Source organism: Varroa jacobsoni, unplaced genomic scaffold (assembly GCF_002532875.2).
Source record: "Varroa jacobsoni isolate VJ856 unplaced genomic scaffold, vjacob_1.0 scaffold_1376, whole genome shotgun sequence".
Classification (NCBI taxonomy): Eukaryota; Metazoa; Arthropoda; class Arachnida; order Mesostigmata; family Varroidae; genus Varroa; species Varroa jacobsoni.
In genome coordinates, this window is record NW_019214278.1 from 302,821 (window position 1) to 325,681 (window position 22,861).

At 40.7% G+C, this 22,861-nt stretch overlaps 1 protein-coding gene across 6 annotated transcripts in view; it reads left to right on the forward strand.

The window, feature by feature from the left end:
* Epac (Exchange protein directly activated by cAMP) overlaps positions 1 to 22,861 on the forward strand; it is an 87,328-nt gene that overhangs the window by 14,311 nt on the left and 50,156 nt on the right. For 2 of the 6 annotated variants that reach the window (XM_022848775.2, XM_086972042.1), the window contains exon 1: positions 1,847 to 3,095. The exons of 3 other annotated variants lie outside the window; for them this stretch is intronic. In XM_022848775.2, coding sequence (XP_022704510.1) covers positions 2,916 to 3,095 — 180 coding nt within the window. In that variant the 5' untranslated portion in view covers positions 1,847 to 2,915. Of the gene's footprint in view, positions 1 to 1,846; positions 3,096 to 22,861 lie in introns of those variants that run through there. One more of the 6 variants, XM_022848780.2, reaches the window with a different exon arrangement.

Here is a 22,861-nt window from a genome sequence, read left to right on the forward strand (position 1 = left end):
GGCCGGCTGGAAGGCAAGTGGTAGCTGGGCCGAGAGCTGTCCGCCCGTGTATTTGTCGGCCGCCCTCATCTAAGGCGGATCGATATGAATTGTTTGCCCAGCAGACTCAGCTCAAACGGCCCTAACGCCCCAAAACAAATGGCCATTCGAATAACGGTAAATACGTTGCAATATTATAGTTTGGCGATGACAGCGACAACAACGTTTCGAATAAAAGACGGAATAGATTAGAATGGCAATTGACTTTAGCAACCAATGTCAGCAACATCAGTAGCAACAAACGTACCAGCTGGTCATGCTGTTGGACACTGGTTAAGCTAAGGACGATGCTACACCTACGTTTTTGATTGCGGACAACGCACCGGGTACGGCCGCGTACGGCTAGTTACTTTACCTAAAATGCATCGCAAATTATCGCCACAACAACTAGGCCAAACAGAATCGATCGCACACATTCTAGATCAAATCATCAAGATGTTCTACAGTGATTTTCTATGCCACGTGCCAACGTAAATGCAATCGGCTACATGCAACAAGGAAGTATCTTCTCTATTAGAAATTATTGCCCGTTGTAGCCATAATGATGGCCAGGATGGTGATGATTTTTATCATTATCCTGAGTCAACATCCTTGATATATCCGCTGCCGCGTCCGAACGAGCACGTAACCGCCGATAACGTTTTGGAAGCGTTGCCTTTTTTGTCTATCTACATCCGTGCCGACTAGTGCGTGATCCTTATACCACTACAGGAAATCACAATATATGCATAGATGTAATACTACAACTTGTTACGCTATATCAACACTGCACAGTTAGCAATGCTCCTTAAGGCCTTCATTAATCGTAACGATGGCACATATGCTCTGAAATTCTCCACACGAGAAGCAACAGTTAGTTCTAACGATTGCAAATTTATAAACCAATACGCTTTAGGTTAGCGTAATATATGGTTAACATATTACGAGTGTGTCCAAGGACGTCTCTGACCTTCGTTGCCTCTTAGGTTTTACGCCAAACCACCAAAACACTTTGGAACGAATGACCCCTTCCGGTATTAGGAAATAGCCCACGAACACGCGGCAAAATTTCCGAGTGCAATCTGACCAGCAACTCTTGTAGCTTAAATGTACGTTCAAATCTATATTTACGTGTTTTTTCTCTCTCGCTTAACACCGAATCGGCCATCAACGGCACATGTGCGTGCCAGTTCCTTCCCTTTAGCTGTTTGTGAGTGTGAGCGCCAGGTTACATTTGTCAGCTAGCATAATTCCATTTGCCTCTTATCGAATTTCGTCGGCGTCTTCAGATTTTATCGGCCACAGGCAGGCGCCCACGCAGGCACTCACTCCGCGTGCCCTTAAAAGGCTCTAGCGGGCAGGGTCAAGCCGAACAGACAGATGACGCCTAGCGGCACGATTTTGCTCTTGTGCGAATATTTGGCGGAAGCCATCGAAGTACTGAGTGAAGATCAAGAGAGCAGCTAATGAGCGCGCGGACAAAGCTTGACGCCTACCGTTTCTACGGGGCGGTGCGCTGGGCTCCATTCGCTCAGCCGCAAAATGCGCTGCATGTTGACAAGAACTGAATCGCTAAAGAGGAAAAGAGATGAAGGTTGACCGGGTAAATGCTACTGGCTATCACGACAGCGAATCAAGTTCCGTTTCCATACGACTGACAGAGCTTTCTGCGCACAGACAATGCTTTCAGCTACCATCGAACAAAGTAAAAGGAAAACAGTACAAATCATTCACACTAGATTAATACAAAATCCGCGTGAGCGAGGCAACGTCGTGCGTTTCGCCAGGTTGCATTAGTCATTCAGGCTGAAGCGTCAACGTCAAAGACGACGGCGTACAGTCACGGAGTGGCCGTTGTTAATCGTGGTTGATTTGTAGAGTAGGTGATACGAAGCTGCGGACCTAATCTGAGCTTTGTACAGAGTTTGACCATCAGTGGCATTGTCGCAGTGCGGCTCTGCTCCACGCGCAACACAAGGAGAAGGGAGGAGATATGCAGGAGCTAAACGATCAGAACCACGCCTTGCCGATGGCATAGGCTATAGGGTTGAAGCAGGCCTCCGCTAAAGGCGTGTTGACGAAAAAAGGGCCCTTGCGCAAGAGCCTATATGCCAAGAATGCGATTCAATGCGGTAATCTGAGTTGGCGTGGAACCCACTTGATCCGTCCGATAGTTCCCTGCCTTTCCGACCTCGCACTATGCGGACGGTACGATCGAGACTGGTGAGCTGTTTACATATGCTAGCAAGCACGCCATATCAATGAAGCTTACGTGAGTGCAATCAACTCAACTGAAGCAGTGCCGAGTACTCGAAATGTGTCTCTACGGGTTTGACTCGTGCCTGACATAATTTGTGTTATTGGTACCACGAGATGCGACGGTACGCGAGCTTTTGCGAAAAGATGCGAGCACAAACTCAAGCCCAATGTGGGGCTTTCAGTAGTTTGGGGCGACAGTAGTTGTAACAGAATAGATAGTTACTTGAAGCTGGAGTTAAACGAGACCGATATGATTTACGTGGGTGTTGTTAAAAATTTACTTTTGAAAAATCCCCACCTCTCTTTGAGTGTAGTTGACATAAGCCAGAACTCATGTATTCCTGTATTTAAATAACACTTATAGCGTGATAATGATGAGTTCAGTTGTATGTAAGCATCTTGAGTGCCTGCACCAGAGAGCGGTACTTAAGCAATGCTAACCCGTACTAGTAGTCAAATTTAGCTTCCTGTTAAGTGTACAGTGCATTAACACGCATGGAATCCATAGCTTAAAATCAGCGATCAACGACTACCGTTGATCAATGTGCGCCCTAACGTTTTACAACCTATATAAACATCTACATAATGTGAATCAGTACATTCAGTGATACAGTGCAGTGTAATTCGATTGGTGAAAAATGTGTGAATATCCACCAGTTGTAGAGCCTTCGGCTGAGTGCATCGCTCTGTTGGGCCGGAAACTTCGTAAGTGCGCCTTGAAAATGAAATGGCGACAGGCCCGAGGCAGCTACGTGGTCACCGCTGCTAAGAACTCGCTAAACTCCAGCTTTTCAGGTCACAGGCTAACGTCCCTCAAGGTAAGAAGAGGAAGATGACAAAGACAATACACGTGAAAACAACAAACACGCTACGCAGTGACCAAATAGAAAGTGAAGGGAGGAGAAACTGGCAAGGACGAATGACTCCGGGGATTCAAAGAACCCTCGGAGATCTATTACACATAGGGGTCGAGCGATACAAGAGCGACAATAAAGCTATTAGAACTTTGTAGTAATTTGGACACCGGGCGCCACGAGTGAGCAGTGCTGACCGGTCTGCAAAAAGAAATGCGGGCTACGTTCTTTTGAAACAATGCAGGGTTTCAGCCCAAGTTAATTATCCTGTTACTGTTGCGAAACACAACATTAGCATAACCATGCTAGCTAAGAAAAACACAGAAAGGGCAAACATTTGGGTGGAGCTACTCCTATGGGGAATACATATGTATATAAGGGTCTGCCATCGTATGATTTCATGTAACACATACATACTAGAAGACAGACTGTGGTAGTTAATTCGGTTTGCCTCCAACAAGCATCCCATATGTGAGCCGATTACGAATGCCAAGTATAGCAGACAAGATTTAATATGATGTTGCACTTTTTTGAGCGTGGATTGATTTAATTGAAGCAATATCTTGAGTTATTAGCTGGCTTAGGGAATCTATTTGAAAGTGTGACTCTTGTCAGTTACTTTACTCTTTACACACAGACGTTTCAAAAGCCCCCAGCAGCGGACCGCCGTTTTCTATTCGGGTCTTAGTGAGCCAAGAACATATGGAGCGCATCGACGTTTGAACCTTTATGTGCGTTATGCAAGGGAGTCTCATAGTAGACTTTAGCTAACAAATGTACGTGTCAGCGTCCCACCTATTCCACTGTTATAAAGTCTATAATACGGAACTGTGTACGTGAAATGTAATATTTCTGTTATAGCTATTTCTTATTGATCAATGTCGGTGTAAAAAACGTACTCAATAGCAGATATTTAATATAGTTCTCTGTTTGTAGAAGTAATGTACACTTCGGCAAGTCAAATGCTCCCGCTTATCTTTCAATGCTCCTGTGACACGAAATATTAGTATCTGTGTTTTGGTACTAATCCTGTTCTGAGCACCTTTTGAGTACTGTGATGTCCTTTGATTTGCAGCCAGACATAATACGTGTAGCAGTAGCGACAAATTCAGAGCTTCGGAACGTTACTTCGGAAAAACAGTACTTCTACAACGCGTTGTTGCGAGAAACGCGGACACATGACTTTGGGATCATGAACAGATAGATCTTCGCAGTATTAGTATTTGATAGCTTCACGCAGCGTGTGCGTATTCCCAGTTGCTCTGCATATCTTCAAATCAAGTAGTGCATGTTACAGTATTGAAGATGGTATTACTCTTACTTCGAATTGAATACTTTCAAAGGTATTGAATATAATGTCTGAATCTGTTTGGTAACATTGTCGAACGAACTCAGTTTCGTGATGAGAAATGTCACCGGCTGGAAAGCGCTCGCAATATGCTATGCTCTTTCAATTTTTTTTTCTATTTTATTCACGATAAAAAAGATTGCCCTGATTCGTTTGTTTACGCCACATTATGCCACCGCATCGATCAAGCGCATCGTATGCACGGGCGCGTTCTCACTTGGTTCATTTATTACAAACTCTTCCTGCTGCAATCACGTGTAACAAAAAATGTCTAGTTTGTCTCGACACCTGACTCTACTTATTTTCTACTAGGTTAGAACTGCCAGAAAACCAGTTAATAACTTTATTGTTTGGTTGTATTGATTTTTGATCAGCTCACCCGTTTCCATTTGTGTGTGTGTGTGCCGAGTTGCGGAAAAAACAGTTTAATTGTAAACATACCGCCCGTTGTTTGGGTCTACGGGGTTTCCGCCATGTTGAAAGTGCGGCTGACACGATATTTTTCGTTTCAATAATTTCTCAAGTTATGCCTACCTATAACTAGCTTCCCAGTAAGTTGACATGTGTTTTGTTGCCGCTTTATCCTTAGACTGTCGTTCTGCAAGTAGGGGGTTGACCACTTGACCACACAGAATACGTCAGGTTGCCTTACCTCTCCATGGTAAGATAGGCGCCTCTTGTGTCCCCTCAAAAAAAAGACTTTTTTTTTCGATAGACACGCAAAAAGCTTTTGGTATCGTCGATGATTATTTTTGAATAGTTGCTCTGGTAGCCTAATAGCTGCCATGGTAGCGATCAGCGTCGTCATATTCGCATATAATACGCACCATACTTGTACAATGTCCTGACATTGACTTATGCAACTGAGGTGTATGGAATCACTCAAACAGATCCGTGCATTAAATTCTAACTTTTGAAAAGTGTCTTATTTAGAGGTCGTCTCTTTTCGAGTATAATGGCCTACAACGCGAATCAACTACGGCCTACTAAATCAGCGAAGATTTTTGCACTACCTTATTTTATGTTTTTCTCATCCTGAAATCATCTCCTTGAAGCCTACTCGTCGATTTTTAACAGAAATTAGCGTTTTAAAATGCTAGGGCATTTTTTTAATGAACGTGAATTCGTAGGAGAGCACTGACTCTCCCTAAATATTATTTTCTAGTTGATCTTAAAATCTAAACTTTGGCAAAGGCAAGTTTGTTATTGATGTCGGTGGTACCAGTTGGACGGTTTTCTTTACATTTGAACAAGCTACATCCACATAAGAAATCCAAAAAAAAGTCCAGCAGACGCCTATTGAAATTGACAATTTGAGTAAAATCTTTAATTATATTACTTGATCAAGTTAGTGATATAATGTCTCGTCTACTGGCTATGAAAGCAAAATGTCTCCCTATACGAAATTTACCATTTTCATTGCATGTCTATGGCACCGTCTACACAACGTAGCATATGTCTGTACGATGTCGCCCAATGCAACTCTTGGTCGTATCTGCCGGCGACCGCAACCCTTTCACGGTGTGACGAAACCGTCCTTGTTTACTAGTGAGAGTATGAGCACAAAGACAGCCATATAGTCATACATTGTCGTTATAGCTTGTGAGTAACCAACAGAAGAAGAACAACATCAATCGGTGAAGAGGCGATTTTTAGCGGGCTGGAAGCTGAATGAAGACTAACTGTATCCCGATTGACGACGAAGGGCGATGGTGATGCGTCTGTACCAAACGAAAGTACAGTCTTTACGGATTTGATTAATTAAAGTGAATTTATTATTATTGCCTGTTCTATAATATCGCTTTAATATACCGGCGATTTTATCTTTTTTTTCGTTGTCTTAATCACATTTATCCGAGGTCCTCATCGATACTTGAGCTACTGTAACCTTTATTCGATAACTGATAGGTTAGACACGAGTCACTGAGGGCGTTCGCAGTAAATGCTTAATTTGATGGGCTTTGCATGTTTTTTCGTAGGTGAATGTTCGAAGAGTGGCAGTAGCCGTAGAAACGGCGGCACAGGTTAGGTTTTCTGGCGGGTTCAAACGCACAACCAAATGGAAGTTGTCGTTCACCACACACAACGTTATCCAACAAAAGGCCTAATTCAACTGTCGTATCGCCAACAAAGGACTACGTGTACACAAGCGCGTGTTATCTTTAACTTGCATCTATCATCCCGATAAACATTTGAATCTTCCATGATCTTTCCTAGGCGGATGGTTGATAAAATTTGACAGACATACTGGCCATTAACGTTAGTAAGCACAAATGAGTAAAGAGCAAATTTTCCTTGCTGTCTCCGAAGCATTTTATTTACGGCTGCGTAATGGATAAGATATGTCACATTAATCCGGATTTTAGCATAGAGCGGGTACAGATCACTGAGATTATGGTTTCGAAATCGAAAAAAACAGGAACCAACAACTATGGTGAAGTGGACTACCTAACATAATACGGGCCTACTACTTGTAGCTTGAGACAAATCATTATCTGGTGATAATTTTCATTTCATAGCATTCACTTTTCCAACATACAATCCAATGTTTATTTCTCTAAGCCTCTTTCCTGTGTCGCTTACACTTTGATGAAGAATGATGATTGAAGAAGGATGATAGAAATCCAGATCTGGAAACAAGCACATTTTACTACAATATACCGAATACTGTCTCTAATACTGTTATTATCCTTATTATTATTACCATTAGCACCACACCTAAAAGGGGATCGCCATCTTCGCCTGGTATTGATGAATGCCAACGTAATCATGACGACAGTATTAAATACGGCTAACTGACGTTTTTCTTACGTTTCTTACGTTACGTCAGTCGCTTCCTGACGGAAGGAAAGTTATATATGTTTATCTATCTACTATATATTATTATGTCGACATAGGCAGACAATCATGTGCGAATACTTGTCTAAAATTCCTCTTTCAACACGTCGTTTCAGCTTCCTTGTCCTGTAATCTCTCACCGAGACGCTGTTTAACAAATAGGCGTACTATATGCATATGAGTGCATATGGAGAAAACAGCGTAATTTGAAAGGGTAGCATTTGCATATGGCCAGCTAAATATTATTCGGCAGCGACTACCGCTGCTAAGGACTTTGCCAGGACTTCGTGTGCATTTTCTCCCATGGGAAAGCTCATGACGCATAGTAGCGTTTAACAGGAATGAGTATTTGATGGCGAGCCTTCAGTAGCGGCTACAGCCATAGCGAGCTGGATCCCATTGGTAGCAGCTGGACGAGTGGGTCTGCTACCAACGTTTCTTAGAACGACTATTACGTCTGAAGGTTAATATCGAAGTGGACCAGCATGAAAGGTTTTTCCACCAATTAACCTGCCGTCAGGCCATGGAGCGAATATCTACGTCTGAATAATATAGGGTACTATATTATACGTCTAATATGCTTAACGAATCCCTACATCTATCCTAGACGATTGTATACGTTACGTGATAGTATTATACACTCACAGTGTTGGATAGATAATTTTGTGTTCGCAACGACGTCAACGGCAGGAGTCTGAATTAGTTATCATATAAATGATGTCCCTGTAAGTGTTCAACCCTGGGTGCGTCCATGTATTTTTTTATATACAAATCTATATACATACCCATATAGGCAGACGGGAAAACATTTTAATGGTTGTGACTGGTATCGATAAGTGATACAGGGCAGCGTAAGTAGATGCGCGCCGTAAGTTTCATGTTATTTTTAACAGGACGTCAAATTACAGAACCGGTCCTGTTAAGTCGCGTGTATTTTAGATGTGCTAAACATAAGCGAATTCGATAGATTGAGAGAGTTTATATTTTAAGAGAGCTTATATAGAGAATAATTCATATATAATAATAGCTAGATAATGTTCAGTTTTAATTTTTAACTATCCCTTTTTATTTGATACGCGGCTATTTCAAACTACGATATATTCTTTATCCTGTGCACATGTTTAATGCACACATGAATATCTCGGATTATTCCGTTCAATTGCTGGCCTGCTAATTTCGTAATTTTCATGTCCAAGCCTTTCTAAAGGAGCAGTCCGAACGACCGGGAAATGCATTTTCAGTTAAAGCGAGAAATACCCAAGAATCTGGATAAATTAGTCAAAAAAGGAATTGAACCTAAGGAAAAATATAAAGGGATTCGCCTAAATATCAAATAATATAGCACGCTGACCTTCGTTGTGTAGTCGCTTAAGAGCCCGGCACGCTTCCGCAAGTTCAATACGTTTTCTTTGCCGCTTATGAAACCTCAAGCTCATCAGTATTGCAGCTCAAGTAGTATACGAATGAGCAACCACAACCGGACTTCATCGTTGTGTATTTCTATACAAACCGAGCTGCCAAGCGCCTATTATCAGAATCACTATTGTACCTAGAATTTAACCACTTATTAATTCTAACACTGATTTTAGTACATGTTATGCTATTCAGTTCCAGCTGAACTATATTGGTACGCCGTCGAAGATAATGCGCGATACATTTCCACCGCAAGATAATACCATCCCCTCCGGCGTATTATCTCCCCCACTGAGATTGGCACAATCTCGACAACATCAATAATCGAGTGTAAAAAAGAGATCTCTCTTCGCCGTTCGGTGGGTCTCCATCCACCCGCCGAAATCCGACGCCAGACATGGCCACTGCTCTCCTTGGGGGCGTCTTCTCTGTGGCCACTGCTACCGCTAAGACAAGAAACACTTGTTTCTCGACAACGGTTATTTCTATTGACATCAAAACACACAAATAGGAAATACGACAGCCACCAAGCCCCATAACTGCTGCCGTATAGCCAGATCTTATGCCGCCGGACCAAGTAATGGACTAAGGTAAACTTGATGCCATTGCTCAGGTAGAAAAAGATCCCATCGTCATCTGAGCCTGACCATATCCGCTTATGTAATACTCTTTCTATACAATGAACTAAAGGTAGAGCCGGAAAAAAACTGTCGCTTTCTTCCGGCTGCTTCCCCCGGCACTTTCTACATATCTGATTCGACACCGAAGTCGACTAAATAGCTATCATCCGCTTCAAAAAAAATGAAACCTTCCTTTTATCGACAACGAGACAAAAATAACCATTGTAATGTTCCAGTATCTAATGAGTCGTAAATAAATACTCAAATTATATGACGCGGAATAAAAAGTCTGTGTTTCAGGAAATGTACAAGCAATAATTTCTCGTGTACTTGCAGATCCCGATTTGGCTTCTGTTATCTAGAACTTAGATGGAAATGAAAAAGGCTCATCGAAGCTGGGGGCCATCACGACCGTTTATTCGCCCAGATAACAATGCAGTTCAGTTAAATATCGAACCCCTGAATCTGTGATACGATGGAAGGAGTGCGTTGAATCTGTATCGCCCGATTTGGGCGGCGAAATGGTAGCTAGCTACGCATTAAATAGACTGAATCATGCTTACAGAAACAAACGTGCTTTGTTATGTAAAATTTAAAGGTGAACAAAGTTAAGCCAATTTGGAAGTGAAGTTCGGCCCCGAGAGATCAACGGAGCCATCACAATTCCAGTTAATGGGTCGATCTCAGTTGAACGTTTCCGTCAATTGGCCGCGTCTTACCTGAACGCTGTCCCAGATACGGATGCGCTACACTAAATTGATGAAAGACATTGCAGGAACGCATTCTATTTATTAATATACATTCAACCGGTTAACCGAGTGCACCCGACTCCGATTCATCAAGTTCTTCGAATAATTTCCTTACCTAACCTCCCCGCCTTAGCCAACGTGCATATGACCGTCTTTAAGATAAATTGTCTTTTTTTTTTTGAATATTTTAAACTAAATCATCTTCTGTCCGATAGTTAACGTTACGCCGGTTAGTTTAAGGTTACACACAAATGACGATTTTAACTTTCGATAATATTAAGTAAAAATATGACAAGTTGTACGTTTTTCTCTCTGCTCTAACTGAATGGCCATACACATATGGCGAACAAAAATTTGCTAAATATGCTTGAATCCGGAGTATGTGAAAATAAACCCTCTCTAGGAAGTACTAATGTGAGGTTTTTGCCCTTGGACAAGTAAGGAGTATGCAAATAAAAACACAGACAAGAACGTTTAGTCCGCCAATTGCACTTCGTCTGTTTGGCCTGCTGTTCTCAGAATGGCAAAAGTTCAAACGTGCAAATTCGTGGACCTTTTTCCAAGGTAGAATTATTTAGATGTGTTTAAATATCGCTAAGGGGGAAAATAGTTACTTGAAGCCCTGTCCTCATAACCTTTACGATGCTCATTTTGTATACGACAACATAAGTGTCAGATATTCAGCGTGCACCACCACTTAATCTAAAACACCCTATAAGACAATCAAAAGAATTAGGAATCATTCTATTAGGCTAAATACGTACCGCCGAAAATACGTGAGCCTACGCTTGTTTTCTCTTGGAACAGTTACCGGATCACAGTTTGGCTGTGTTCGTAGAACGAAAAATAGTAGATTTCCTAGAATTAATTTCTTGGGCAGAGCTACCTAATGAACTTAGTTTTTTGACTCGCTTTCAATGGGTTTTTTGACGTCCAACAAATAAAGACCTATGACTGATTGTATTGACGATGCTTGCACATCAGACCGTATTACGTAACTCAGCGCATGGATGATACGCGAACAATACGTAATTGGATGAATGAAATTTTTCGTTAACACAATTGTGTTAATTACTACTGACTATTTTTGCTCAAAATATATATTGAACTTATGCTTATTTATATATTAAATTTTTAGCGTCTTTTTGTGCGTAAAGCTGAGAAACTATAATAGACAGCTCGGGTGTATGCTGCGACATATATTATGCATACTATTCTGTGCTATCTTATCTTCTACGCCGGCCAGATTTTCGAAGGCGAAAAGAAATTGCTTTGGTCCCTCATTGGCAAAAGGTTCGGCTGGTCGAATTTTTACCTCAAAGTTTGTATCTAGTAAAATTTGGACTTCAACTTCACCAGCTGTCGCAGAATCGACAGCTGTGCCGGGTGCGGATCAGCTGAAGTAGGGCGACTGATATTTGCATATTTACTCAAACTGGTAGGTACACTGTAGGGCTCGTTGATTCGAGTGGGAAGATAAATCACCTTTACAAACGAGCTACATCTAGGTAACTAGAGAAAACCTTAAGGAACAAAGCAGGCAGAGATATAACCCCGACGACCGCCACGGCCTCTGACGGACGGAGTGAGTCCATATGTTTTCTGCTACTCTAGCTCGAGATTCTGTAACGCCCTCAGCTCTGTCATCGGAACACCCAGCAACAAATAAATCCTTCGAAAGCTATAGTTGAAGGATTGCAGTAACCATACAACTTCTCTACGCAGTTAACGATCTACGAATGGTGTAAAATGTTTGAACTAAAATAGAAAATTGCATCCACACAGACCCTTTCTTTCCCTGTGTATCTGAGCTGATAAGTGTGAATAGTAGACACAAACTGCGATGAAAACTTGATGACAAAAACCCGACAACGTGATGCGTGCATTCTTAAAAGCATACTCTGGTCCATCTTTCGAAACTAATAAGTTCAGTAAGATAATAGTAACGGAATCTTCTAGCATTTCAATGAACATCCTCTCTTTAATCACCTTGGCTGCTGAGAACCGCGAGCTGTATCCAATCAAACTGCAGTACTCGTTGATAGCGACTGCTGAACGAGAATTTTTTCTCGACGCAGCTTTTAACACTGATTAGTGGGGTCGCATCTTTATAACTCGCGTAGTGCTCGTGATGGAATAATAGATCGCCATTAACATGTGAATCTTTGAAGTATTATCTTAGAGGACAGTGGTTTAGCTGGACGTCAATAACGTCTTTTATCGCGGCATATTAAATCTTCGTCTTAGGCGTCGTTTTCGCGGGCACTCCGACGAAATTTGATTGCCGACGTGACGGGTAACTGTGGAGTGCTATTCGTACCAACAAAACGTTTCGCTTTATTTTAAATTCGGGCGCCATGTGCCGAATGTATTCGCGATAATAGTTTCACAGTGAGCCTGTGTTGAACAAAGTCTAGGCACGTCAAGCGGTGGCCAATATTGCGGTGAAGTAACGCCGTTGCAAAGACGCCTGTTTCCCAACATTATGAGTTTGTTCCCGCATAGGAAAGGGCAAATATACAATCGGCAGGCGGCGGATGTAATCCATAATGTAATATACATCTAACTGTCAAATCCCTCTTTGCGGTATATGGGATTTCGTTCCATGCACGGTTTAGGTAGTAGGCCCCAAATATGAACCGTATGTAAGGACCCAGTAGATTGAAAGCTCGAAATGGAAACACCGACGCCTCAGGCAATATATGTCAAAGGGGGAACACGGTTAGAATTCCCAAATAGAACTAACCGGTACTCACCGTTCGCTACCGGGAGAAATGGATCTGTACTCTCATTGAGCTTACTATGTATGTTCAGACATGTCGAAATTTTATGCGACGGATCGATTCCACTTTATTTATATCGTTCCAGACTGACTCGTCCATTCTGTGGCTGTTAGGCTGAATCATAGAAATAGTAATTTTAATCTACAAAGAGCTCGTTTGTTTGTTCTGCTGAAAGTACGCTTTGAGGCATGTTTGTTCTTTTAAACGACGCGTGCTTTTCAGTCTTTACCGGGAACCGTATATTACGTCAATCAAAACTTGAGAACCTAATACTATATTTTTAAGCTACTCATCGTCATACTAATTGTGGGCTACACAACTTTCAGAATTAAGTCTATACCGGCTAAAATCTTCCCTTGTCTCCCTATCTGCCAATCTTATTGTTGCTAGTCGTTTGGGATCGACGAGTAACGTCCTTTACTTGATCTTCTTATTACGTGCAAGATAGAGATTGTGCTGTAGAAAAACGGAGTTTAATTCTACTGTAGGTGCTATCTATACGCTCAGTGGGTTTGGTTATTGCCAGCATCGCCTTTTACTCACTATCTATTACCTGCGGTCAGAACCCATCAGACAGGCTGCGACCGTTGTTGCTATGGGTGAAGGTCCACATTTAATTAAAATGCCTTCATTAAAATTTAATGAACACTGAATAGAAGAAAACGTACTCATATGCGGCGGTATTGGTTGCTTTGAGCATCAATCAACTGATCGAGCATAGTTTGCTTGGACAGCAGACAAGGATTATTTCAAATCTATACCGCGTATTACTTTTCACTCTAAGGAGCACGCGAGGTTTCGGGAGCCTGCCCTCTGGTCGAAACCATGCTTTTCGGTAACATTCTAGAGAAATGCCCCGACTGCTTTGGCACCGTGAGTTTACAACTTCCCAGTTGTTAGGTGAACAAAAAAAAGCAGGCAGCTGTGTGAGGTAACGATTAAGTACGATCTGTATGGAACAGTGAATCCGTGTTACAAAGTAAAAGCTGGAGGGGATATTTTTAAAACACTATATAAATATATCCAAAGCTCTGAACGTTGCAGAGCCTCTAGCAGATGAGATATTTTGTCATTTCCGTCTAACTAAATAGACACTCATGTTTGAAGAAATTACAAAATTTCGAGAATCAGCTTAACTTACGGTACTGCATATCTTATCGAATAGAAGTCAATGTTCCGAATTTTTCTAATGTGAAATATCATTGTTTATCAAACATCTCCAATGAATATAAATAGACATGGAAAAGTCTGTAAACATAGTCGGAATTTTGAGGCCTCTCCTGTTGAACGAATCGTTGTTATCTGGTCTGCACCCTTTAGAAACGGCAGAAAGCCAAGTAAAGTTGCACATTTGTCTTTAGACTGGTAACGTCAGCTTTGTCTATCATTTACACTAAGCCTCCTAATAACTAGCGAGGATAACAAAAAAACACTCCTTTTTTTATTAGTTTGTCTGTTGTTATTTGAACAAAGTTTCTGCGAACATTTAGTTACTAGCACTGAGACGATTATCTAGCGTTATATTTACTTTAAGCTGTAACTTGCTTCCTATGCACCTCGCTATCGTGGGGTGGAATTATACAAAGTTATTGGCTTAGCCTTGGCTACGTGTATGCGGTATGTGATTTCATCTACGAAACACCAGTGATCTGTTCTCAAGGAAAACTGAACTCGGTAGTAAAAGTAATTGAAAAAGCTCGAAAAACTTATACACCCAACGCCAGTGGCCAACCTGAACCATAGTGTGCCAAATCTTTCGGGCTCATTTACACCCCATCTATTAAAATTAAAAAAAAAAGTATAATAGTTGTTACCTTAAACTCGCGAGGACGTGCCGAGAAGGGGTAGAACTTTTTCTCACTGAACATGTAGAACAGTTTTCAGCGGGGCAAAACCAAGGTGATGGAGACGATTTGAAAGAACTTGCTGGAACTAGTAACTTGATGTTCGACAATTCATCGATTTGACGCACGCACTTTGCCCTGTTAGTAGAATCCCGAGTCGGCCACAGGAATAGACATGACGTAGACGTTCCTCTCTAAAACGCGCCACTAGTACACCGCGAACATGAGAATACGGGCTGTTTTCTTAGAGAATATTTTTCTACTTGAAAGCACTGTTCTAAAACTTCGGAATACCTGACACACAAGATCTAGCACAGCAATGGAGAAACCAATAATGAATCTAATAGAGAGAAAAATCCCTTACTAAGAAGCAAATATAGTAATTCGTTTTTCTTTTTTACTACATATCTAATACCATGACCTGGAATTGATAGCTTCTAGGACAGTGTCTATCCGTTGATCTATTGTATTGGTCCGACCCGGATACCAGCGTCCCGGACGTCAGCAGACATTAACGCCACGATATCAGCTTAGACGTAATTTTCCTTCTTACGTCTATATATTGCCGTATCATCATTGTTCTACTTTATTCCTTTAACTCTAGTCCAGCCCAACTGGTCGACACCAAAACGTAATTTCAGCTAAATCAATCGCTATTTTTATTAGACAGAGGGTAGTTGACACACGTGCGTTGCCATAGCAACTGTTAATAACAAGTAGGCCGATTATTGTTAAACTAAAAGATGTGCGCGTCATTTTTTGGGGCTGTTGAATAAGTCGCAGATAGATAAGTGCAGAGGGACTTGCACATCCTGTTTTTAAAGCAATAGCAAAAATACCCTGTACGTATAAGAGGATAACTGAAAGCCAACTAAAGATGCCACGTCATTGAACCGCTTAGAGAAAGCACAAATTAAATTACGCGAATAGGTTTTTAAATTCAGCTAGGTTATTCGAACGATTCTAAATCGGAAGCTCGGGAAAAAAATTGGTAGCCGAAATCATTCCTGGGCAATGTTTTTGAACCTGTTGTTTTAACAGGCTAACGTAAGCAACAAAAAAAAAACAAACCGTATGATGACTTTATACACCCAGAACGAATCGAATTCGTTATATAACCATAAAATAACCATAATACAGTTACTTTGCTATCAGTAGTTTGGCAATGCACGTATGTCAACTACCCTCTATCTCTAACTATTCAATTGTTATCTGTCGACACATCCCTTCGTCTGGGTAATCATTGGTAAAGATCTTTCGAACTAATATATATATAAGTAGTAATATTGGCAGTGCAAACACAAGCTGTGAACGGAGCTACCTTAGGAAAGAAAATCACTAACTTTGTTTATCATTTGCTCACTATAACAGTCGTACTAGTATATAATTATAGTCAAAAAAAAAAAAAAACAGGGACGCCCCATAGATTCTTTCTACTATCGTTACTGGTAATTCCTGCGTGTCTCTTCTACTGCACAATAGCGTCGCTATAGCAAAATCAACGAATCGTTCCCTTAGGGATTTCGCTTTGTTGTCATGGTATCGGTCAGTGGCGGCGAAATATCGCTCAGCCTATTCGCGTACGTACGTTTCCTAGTGACCACGTGCCATTCAGGTTTCAACGAATCTTCGCTACTACTGTATCTGCCTTCATGGACAACGTCATTGAAACGAAAAATTCTGAATATGAGCGCTGCGAACTGACCCTTTTGTACGAAATCATGAACGTTACTTCAGTAGATATTAAAAGAACTAATGACTGATGAACTAATGATGAAGAAAGAATGAAGACTCGCATAGTGTATGTAAGAAGAGCGTAGGGTCAGCAGACTTCAAATGTATTCGTCTGTCCAATAGTTGTGATCTGGCTACGTTTCATTTACTAAAATTTCCATTTTTCTGCTCGTCGACGTGAGGTATCAAGAAAGAAACAGAACAGATAATGGAAAAAATGGTCCTAAGTTTATATCAAAGGAAAACCAAGACTATAAAGTTATCAGAGATGATTTGAGTGTATGGTTCGGGGCCGTTAGGAGTAATAATAACCATTGTCTAGATTTTGATTTGTGCCTTTTTGTGGATCGTTCACCTTTATATAACCTACAAATACCCAGGAATATTGCAGGAAGCACCTCGAATATTGAGTTAAGGAACCGTCTAAGTCTAGTCCAGACTTAGGTAAGTCTACACATTCCGAACTAATGGATATCGAAAACATCCTACACGCAACGAGGATGATTAAATCTGTAAATATGTCGCCACAGCAATTCACTTTACTTTGGGGTTTTTTTCTTAAAAATCCGCCTTGGGCTTTAGCAGTCGTGTTTTTCGAACAACTATTATAGATGCATCGAATATTGGGCTTTATTTGATTCTTATGTTAAATGCACTATTTTATTGATCAGTTCTTCCTTTCTTCCCATGTTAGATTGGAATGCAATACGCTAGCTAGCAATATGTTTCTGCCCTAGAAAGCGTAATGGTTTGAAGTAGCACGTGGTAATCATCAACACGTAACAACGTGACGCGGATGCTGTAGGATTCTTTTTATGAAGATTCAGGGGACACGGAATATAGTGGCAAGTAGCTCCACAATCGTTACTAGCATGTACTTACAATAAGGCCACGCTCTCTGCGTTCGCTTTGCATCATAGTCTCCGTCAAAGCAATATTCCTATCCCCAGGAGCCGATAAAGAAGAAGAAGATTTAACAGGAATTATCTTGTCTGCTGATAGTCGACACAGAGAGTGTGAAAAAAGCGTTTGAGTGTCGTGTTTACGTCTCTGAGTGTCATATAGTCGAAAGGGTTGCTTCTAGAATCGCAGTACGAGATAGGACAAAGCCAATAACCTGATACATTAGGAAACCAAGTTAAAATTCGAGAAGACAATATTATCCAGAACAAACACACGATATTCTGACGAGAGAGGCGCGGAACGCCACTTCGAGCGCAATTTTTATATCTCCTTCGATTGAACACGACTGCAACAAACCGGCCCTCTATTTTGGAAGCCAGCGACGAACCCAATCGTCGGAGCGGCTGTGTTCTTGTATTGCCGCTTTTAGCAACATTAAACAACCAAAATCAATTAGCGGGAAAATTACCCACTTACCAAACCGAATCTGTTTAAAGTTACGCTGCCCAATGGCGTGCGAGTAGTTTTCGAGGCGGACACTCCATACAATGTCAACATCTGTCATCTGGATAAAGATGATAGCTATAATTTAATAGCATCCTGACTAAACGATACGTTACTATAGGATTTCTACTAAGATAATACGGGCCTATTAATTAGGACTTTTCACAAGCAACTGATCTGTAAAACAAATATTTGACGTCTGTCCTTACCAATTACAGAATTATCAAATAATATTTAAATGAACAAATTGCGAATTGGAAAAAAATATAGTGGAATATAGAAAGAACTTTATTTAATACGTTCGCTGCTTACCCACAGAACTGTCGTATACAGTAGGGTGTGTCTGTGTGATGTCTCTATCCGTTTAAATTCATTAAGACAATCTTCAACGATATATACGATTGTATGGTATATACAAAGGGTAGGCAACGTATCGCATTACACTGTTTTGTACCGATGCATATGCCCATAACATCTTCTCCGTCGACGTTTTCGCTGCTGGACGAAAACAGAACTCAAGCTAACGCTTCATAGTCGTCATTCTTCACTAAGCAACGGAGCCGCGCCGTACGCAGATATGTATATGCGGCTTTTTAGCCAGTACATGAAGAGCACGCAGTAACTTTTCGTTTTCGCCCTTCCTTTTTGCTTTTCCATTATCGGTATTTGGCCGATCTTTGGCCGGTCCGAGTCTTATCCCATAACTTTCGTGCTTGTCGGGTACAACGCGTATCGGCTTATTCAGAGGCCCGAGTTGAATTTTCGCTGACTAATTCTCTCTCTCTCTCTCTCTTTAACTGGCGACGAAGAACGTCTAAGACGACAGCTCATTGTACTTGTCCTGCCCACGTCCGATTGATAGGGCATGGTGGTCACACGAAGACGAAGAAATACGCATATCAGATGATACTAAGCATGCAAATGAAAAATTATCATGATATCAGTTCTAAGCAGAGGTGCTTACGGCGGACGAGAATAGTTTTTGCTAGGACAACTAAATAAAAAAGCTGACAACAATATAACCGTAAACCAGTCATGTTGTGATAACTGCACGACTGGTCCGTATTTTCGGACGACGAGTGGTCACTTGATGGAGATGTTTTGAATTAAATATCTCTGAATGAGACACTTATCATGGTTACTTTTTAGGGAATCACACCGAGATTTCGTTATAATGTGCTATGGGGAACTTATTTTGTGTTTCCCTTTTGGAAAACCACACTGGAAGTAACCCTCTTTGTAGCATCACAGTGTGGAACTGCGTAATGTTTACTAATTTTTTTTTGTTTCACTGAAATTAAAGTAAACTTAACAACTTAAAGCGAAACCTTTCTCTTAGTTCAGAAAATAGCCTGCAACTTCAAATGCAGTTTAATTTGTGCCGGGGAAAGACCCGATTCTTTCGACCGCATTTAAGCGGGTAGAACCGGCCAGATAGGGATATTTATTTAAACTCTCTAAGGTATTCTAGTGTTCTGAAATTTTCTATAGACACTGCTACCACCTCCAAGCGGAGTTGAGTATCTGCAGGCATGATTTTCGACAATATATTTTCTGTTTACGTTCAGTTGTCTGCTTTTGTTTACGATCAAACCACCTTTCCGACAATCAGCGCCACACGTGATTCTACTGTTCGTGTGAATACATTTTTCAACGTTGGACGAAAGCAATTTTTTTGCTAAATCACACGGATCTTGGTGCCATATCGTGCTTTTACTGTTCTGCGTAGAAGCCAAGACACCCCTTCGAAGTACTAGCTTCAGAAGGCGCAAAAATCGTTGCATACGTAACCTTTTTATTTCGCCGAAGGCCATAGATTCCAATATCTTGCATCGTCGTGCATACGACGTTTATTAGCATATTGCATTTCTGCGCAAGGTTATAAAAAAGGAAAAAAGTTATTTCGATGTAAACAATAGAAAACTTCTAATTATTCAGTGAAAGCATCGCCCAATATAATAGATTTATCGAAAAACTTAGCCACTGCTTGCCGTGCTAACAAACGGACACAGTTTAAGTTGAATGCCTGCACCTTATAAAAGGGCTGAACGAGGCTTAGGTTGCAGTGCATTCGTGCACAGTGTTTTGTCAGGACCTCATTTATTACGAATGGCTGACCTGGAAACAAAGGCAAAAGTAGTAACATATAGTGTAATTAATACGTCATAACGACCGCGGTTCAAAAGGGATTTGAGAAAAAACAGCATTCTTTGTCTGCACTAACGCTTTAGCTTATCGAATCTCTTTTGAGAACGTTGTTGTTTATTTCAGATGGTAAATACATAACCCTTGAGTAGCACCGTCCGTTATACTTCTCTAGTGTGTAGTTCTAGAAGCTAGAGTAAAATCATCTTAATCTGTACCCTGATCTAAGTAGACAACCGGTTTGCTGCGATGCTGATCTAGTTCGAAACCTACTTGAACTTGAAATCAGAATTCATTTTTATTGGAAACAATAAATTAACAACTTCACCTCTTTGAAGAGTTCCGAAGCGATCCTAGGGAAGAAATAGACCAAGGTCCACCCTAAATTGCATGTTCTGCATTGAAATTAGTTTCAAAAAGCCAAGCTAAATTTAACGACATGCGAAACAAGTGTTTAGGTATGATTCGATGAGGAGGGTACTTTTTTCTCTCCCTCCCTTTCTTTAAAGTAGGACATTTAGAAAGGATGTGTGGTCCGGCAAATACGCAGGTAACGTATTGACTGCAATGTAGCATCTCCCAGTTAATGCTGCGCCTTGTTAGGGGAAACGTATCAAAATGCTGATTTCGAAAGGCGAATACTGATTTCCTCTTAATTTTTTCATTCTTTTTGATGGCCTATTGGCAAAGTGTATTTTTTTCTAGAGCGGCCAGACATGTCGTTACTTAATAAGCAGCGTTGTTACGATACAGGCCGAATACGCAGGGGAGAGGAAGGTCTTTATGTGTGCGCGTGTGCGTCTGTGTGATATTGAGTGGGTAGTCGCGCAGCGTTTCTAAGCGGCTCAGACACGGTATTGGTGAAGCAATGAATAAGCAGCAAAGGACGATTCGTTGTGCATCCAATAGGTTTATTATAATCCTTCTATTAATAGGACTTGATGCTATTAGACACCAATCCCCAGATAAAAAATTTATAAGTCCTATAGGACCGGGTTGATCGCTCTTATCCAATTTTTATACTTATATCTACCGGGTGGAACACAACATCTGGAATCCTAATATGACATCTGTTAAAGTACTAGGAGATATGTAAATTATTGCGATAAGAAGAGGACTTGAACGTAATAGGAGTATATTCATATACTTACACGATAAGCGTAATTAAACGAAGAAACCACAATAATATTAAAAGCATACGTTTTATATATAATAGTATTTAAGTAACTACAGTAGTCATCATTGTAGCTATTTCATTTCTAACATAAACATGTCCTATTATAGACGTATAGAAATGGCGTTAAGTTGTCGCTGTTATAAAAATGCTGCGTACTTAATATAATTCGCCATTATATTGTAAAATAAAGGCTCTCCAACTCCTAAAATACGAAACTGTTCAAAAATTGTTTTCCATGTATACACTGAATGTACCTATACATTATCATACATACTTGGACTATGTCTGTTAGATAATAAAATCCGCGGAGGTAACCGCATCACGCCTTCTTACTACTGATGCTAACGAATAACGGATACGGAAATACTAGCAAATGGCAGAATATTCTTGCCCTTTGTTTTTTTCCTATCAGCAGCAAGTACCACGTAAGAGTAACGGGTAATCATTACGCTATTTGTCATTTTATGTTAACCGGTAGTTGATAGTTATATGATAACGCAGCGTGAGCCACAGGGCGTTTAATCAACCAGAGTGAAATTCTGGTTAAAAAAAAAATAGAAGTCTTTTTCTAAAGAAACGATTTGATCAATGTTAACTAACTTGATTTCTAATAAAATGACAAGTTTGTACTGGAAGACACATGCACAGCTGGTCACTGTAACAACTCCAGCCCCAGTTATACTATTATTGTAATGGCTTTATGCGTTAGCCAGAAGCTAAGTTCATAAGCGAATCCATAGTAAGGATAGAGTTATTGTGTATGAAGTTATAGACTAGTTCGAAAGTCCTTGACCAATATTCATTAGTACTGCCCTGTCAACCGTGTAACTATTTCCCACCTCCGAAAACTTAACAAAATCTGGATGAGTTCTAAAAGGAAACGACAGTTAGTCGGAGCATGCTTCCGCCTGTTTGTGGCGTCATCTCTTCCTGTTCTACAGGACAGCATCCGTGACCCGGGAAATAAGCTTTTTTGAAGAAAAAAAATGTAATAAAAGTAGCAGCGCACTTTTGTAAGGACGCAACTCACAAAATAAGCAATCATACGATCAACAGCAAAAACAAAAGAAGAAACACTCTATTGCCTAGAAGAAAATGACGGTGTCGTTCTAAACTACAGGAAAGGCCGCGTACGAGCCTAGCACTAGCGTAGGAAAAGAAAGTAAAATACTGTAAATTCAACGAACCGCGACTAATGCCATTGCGCATTATCGTTCAGCTTTAGAAAAGCGATAAATATCCTACCATCATATGCATATAGTCATGGTTGCATATATATCCGTTGAGTGTTCTTCGCGGGAACACATAAATCGCAGTAGAAGACGGCGTCTTGTATTGGGCACCCGTATTTTGCCATTATCCAGTTGAAATACATTTGTTTACTCTAAGTAATTAAGGCTTTCGATGATCAAAGTTTACGGCGGTAAAAATAAGCCGATTGCGTTTAACCTAACAATCTGGAAATGTTCATAATATAATACTAGAAAAGAAGGGACACGTAATGGTTTTTCGTGCAGATGACTGCGGGAAGCAGGTCGAGACTGATCTACGCGTTCTTCTAAAATCTAATTATGAAGTTGCGTGTGTATCTTTATCTATGTACATACATATGCACACACTATATAAATGTAATATTTCTGGACAGATTACCTAAATAGCAAAGTTTGAAGTT